The following is a 3655-nucleotide window of genomic DNA, read 5'->3' on the forward strand; positions in this document are numbered from 1 at the left end:
TTCATGATATAAATGCTATGCTGACAGCCTAGTTCTATACATAATAACAAGTTCTGTATTGAGTTGTGCCCTCAAATATAACTCAGCTATCATGGTGATTTTGCAGCTATAGAGGTGTGTAATGCTTGAGTTGAGAACTATGAGCTATAAATAAAGGATTGTCATCTTATTTGAGTCTCCCCTAAATGAGTAGTGCTAAAATAGCGCAAAATAGTACTACAGTAGTGCAAAATAGCGAAAATTAGAGGACCACATTTGCAGTAGTGCTATAATAGTATCATGTCAGCACTACATGGCACTATAGAAAAAGTGATAGTGAAGAGTAGTTATAACTAGTACCAAGTATACTAATTAGTGCTTAGTTGCACTACTGAAGAAGTGTGTCTGAATAGTAGCTCTAATGTAGAGGTCATCTCTGCTAACACTTGCTAATACAGATGAGATTATCTGAATAGTGATAATTAGCGTCAATTCGCAAAGGCTGTTTTTCCAGATGTGGACTCTGACCAAGCAAGGGACAATAGGTACCTGGTCTGTGCACCACTGTATTTGTATAAATAGTAGGGAGTCTGAGGCAGAGAACCTCAGACTTGATCTTCTTGTCGATCACCCATCTCTTCTGTAGGTAGCTAGCAGCCCTACCTCTTCACTGCCCCTTCCAGTCTAGGGAATCTACTTCTTTGCACCATCTCTTGCTGTGTCACCTGGAGTTGCTTCGCCCCTCAGCACCAACCCCATCACCAGTAAGCTTGTCTTTGTTTGTCTGGTGGCACAGCTCGTTGGCTGTGACAGGAGCAGAGGTTGATGGCGGTTTCAATGACCTCCCATGGGAGCGCGGGCGCGGACTGCGTGATGGACGAAAGCAAAGGTGAGGGATGTTGGGATTCTGCTGGGTCGTCGATGGAGAACATGGGCCGTTGTCGTCAGTGAGTGATATTGTTGAACAATGAAAAGTTGGTCAGACCGGGGATTGAACCTGGGTCATCCCATATGCGCTGGGAGGTGTTACCACTACACCATCCAACTGATACTAGAGTGTGAATTCTATAGATTCCAACAGATATGATAAGCTTAAAAGGTACCAGGGACGAGCTATAGTTGCGTTCAACTCGCAGGCTGTGCCATGACCATGCGGCGAGAAATCTCATAAAATCACAGGGAGTCTGGAGGCAGTCTCTCCTTTTGACCGGATTTTACGTGATTGTAGCTATGTAGACACCGTAGGTATTCAGTAGTTTGGATGCATCCGTACTGGTGGGTGCATCCATAGGGCACGTGGTACATCCAGCATCTGGATGCATCCATAGGTTGTAGATGCACCATAGACCACTGCGGATGCATCCAATGGGCTATGCACCATATACGCGGACATTGTGGTCGTGGTTCCCAGCGCATTACTGGTGACAGGTGCAGAATCCGCAATTTCGTACTGTACAACAAATAGACAAAAGTGATGTACTCTGATCTGCGGCACATGTACACATGAATCCTCCAACCTCCCGATGAACAAGCACACCTGCCGTCACACTCTCAACCTGGTTCACTCGGACTACATCGCATAAGGCACAACCCATCCCATAAGTGTCCGTAGAATGTTAGGATTGAGATTGACAGCTGCCAGACACAGCCCATGGTTGATTTCGCAGAAGCAGGCTTGTGAACGTCAGCGTAAGGCACCCTTCAAGCGGCAGACTCTGAGCACGAACATGCCAGTAGGAGTAAGGATGGATTGGAGGGGGAGTGGCGAGTACATGTACACAAACCTGTGGGCCTTTGGTGAGGCCTTGCCCAGCTCCTCCTGTGGCGTTAAAAAGGTGAGTTCGGCAAGATACGGATAGTAATCACCTCGCCTGTTGGCACGTTAGAACACATTACAGCCTTGAGACTGCATGACTTACATCTTCGGCTCAAAGAAGACCTGCTCAGTCGTGAACACCTTGATCTGCGTGCTTGGAAGTCATCTGGAGATCTTGGATGGAAGTAGAAGAGGAACTGCTAGGTCATTGGGTAGGAGAAGAAGGGGGTGAGCTTACGTAAGAAGATGAGAGCAAGACTTAGACGTATGCATCAATGTATGATATAGACGCGTGACCGAAAACTTTTGGTGCCCGGTAGAAAGTGCTCGCCGTGATATCATTGCTAAACAAACCCACATTACTAAGGACCAGTGGCTGAGTGGTAGATGTCGTCAGTAATGTCATGGTTCTGGGGTTCGAACCAGAGTGGGAGTAATTTTAACTCCCCTATTTAAGGTCTGCTTACCATGTGCATCCTGGCGTGAGTTAGCCTCGTAATGGATGCATCCTCGACAATGACTTGCATCCATCGGGTGGTAGAGCACTGACAAAGATGCATCCAAGTTACTGAAGCTGCTCAGACACCCAATATCACATTCTGCGCGCCTTCCCAGTAGTGTACGCGGCTGCCATTCTGCCAGTGGCAATTGCCGTTCTGCCAGCGGGCCTGCACTGGCAAATACTGGCAGATATATTTAGCGCTCATACCAGAAAATGGTCTTAGGGGTGGTTCCCGCGGGCTTCTGATATCTGGGTACTCATACAAAAGCCCTGTAAAAGTACTAGTATGTGACGGCTTCCACAGCACTGCGTTCTGTGGACTCAGGACGATACTGATTGCTCTCACCTTGTTCTTTAGTGAAAGTGTGACCGGCGCTAGAACAATGAGGAACAGCCTACGCCGCTCTTCATGCACTACACCCCTTCAGAAAGCTTCGAAGCCTCATCTGAGGTTGACTGGTAAGCTGAAAACGTTTTCAGGTACTCCCTAGGACACTCTGATGAATGTATGTCAAGAGGAACTCACTCCAGACTCAATGTCTCTCCACGGAGGCGCTTAAATATTTGCCAGTTTCTGCCGACCATGGCAATTGCCATATCTGCCATATCTGCCGGCAGAATAGCCCAAAACATTTCTGCCATGTACACTACTTCCCAGTCATCGTTGAGCGCTCAGGTACAACGCCTAACGTTCTCGAGACTTCGTCGGCAATTGTACGCCAACAGCAAATGCCGCACATTTGAGGTCAAACTGCAGGTCGGGTGATGTAGATTTCCCAAGGTGCATCACCGTGCATGTCCGTGGCGATATCTCGCGCCCATTGATCTGTGTGTCTGCATAGCAGCAACCGTATGGCATACATCGGTATCTGAACAGTGCGGGAAAAAGGATGATCTACGAGGTACGGGACAAGCCTTGATGAGCACGACACTCGTATGGATCCCCCCATGTGTCGCGGCGACTAGGCGCGTAGACTCGGGTCGACATTCGGCGACGACCCCGTAGGCGAGCGGCAAGGAGCCGAAAGGGGAAAGAGAGAGGGAGAGGGATAAACGTGACAGAAAACTCGACGAGGGCAGAGCGGAGGTCGGCACGAAGGCACGAGACCTACGAAAGCTAGTCTTCACGCAGGCAGCGACAGACTAGTCCCAATGACCAAGTTATACATTAGCAATCAAAGAGAGGTACAACGCTATGGTCACTCACCTAGTCCCAATGACCAAGAGGTCGAGATGGGGACTAGGGAGCGCCTAGGTGGGTCCTTATATACTAGAGGGGCTGCTTAGCAACCAAGGACACGGCGCGAGAGCGAGGCAGTGAAGATGACAAAGGGAGAACAAAGGGCGGGAAGGAAAAG

At 48.8% G+C, this 3655-nt stretch overlaps 1 protein-coding gene and 1 non-coding gene across 2 annotated transcripts; both read right to left on the reverse strand.

The window, feature by feature from the left end:
* Positions 1–955: 955 nt before the first annotated feature.
* Positions 956–1026, reverse strand: DICSQDRAFT_t163. Its single transcript has one exon. It is a non-coding gene; the product is annotated as a tRNA-Cys (tRNA).
* A 637-nt stretch (positions 1027–1663) lies between these two features.
* DICSQDRAFT_173973 (uncharacterized protein) lies at positions 1664–2271 on the reverse strand (the record flags this gene model as incomplete). Its single annotated transcript, XM_007369767.1, has 3 exons — positions 1664–1850; positions 1899–1918; positions 2263–2271. The coding sequence occupies 3 exons, from the start codon at positions 2269–2271 to the stop codon at positions 1664–1666; spliced, it is 216 nt and encodes a 71-aa protein (XP_007369829.1).
* Between the last annotated feature and the right edge of the window lie 1384 nt (positions 2272–3655).

The sequence above is a fragment of the Dichomitus squalens genome, assembly GCF_000275845.1.
Source record: "Dichomitus squalens LYAD-421 SS1 unplaced genomic scaffold DICSQscaffold_55, whole genome shotgun sequence".
NCBI lineage: Eukaryota > Fungi > Basidiomycota > Agaricomycetes > Polyporales > Polyporaceae > Dichomitus > Dichomitus squalens.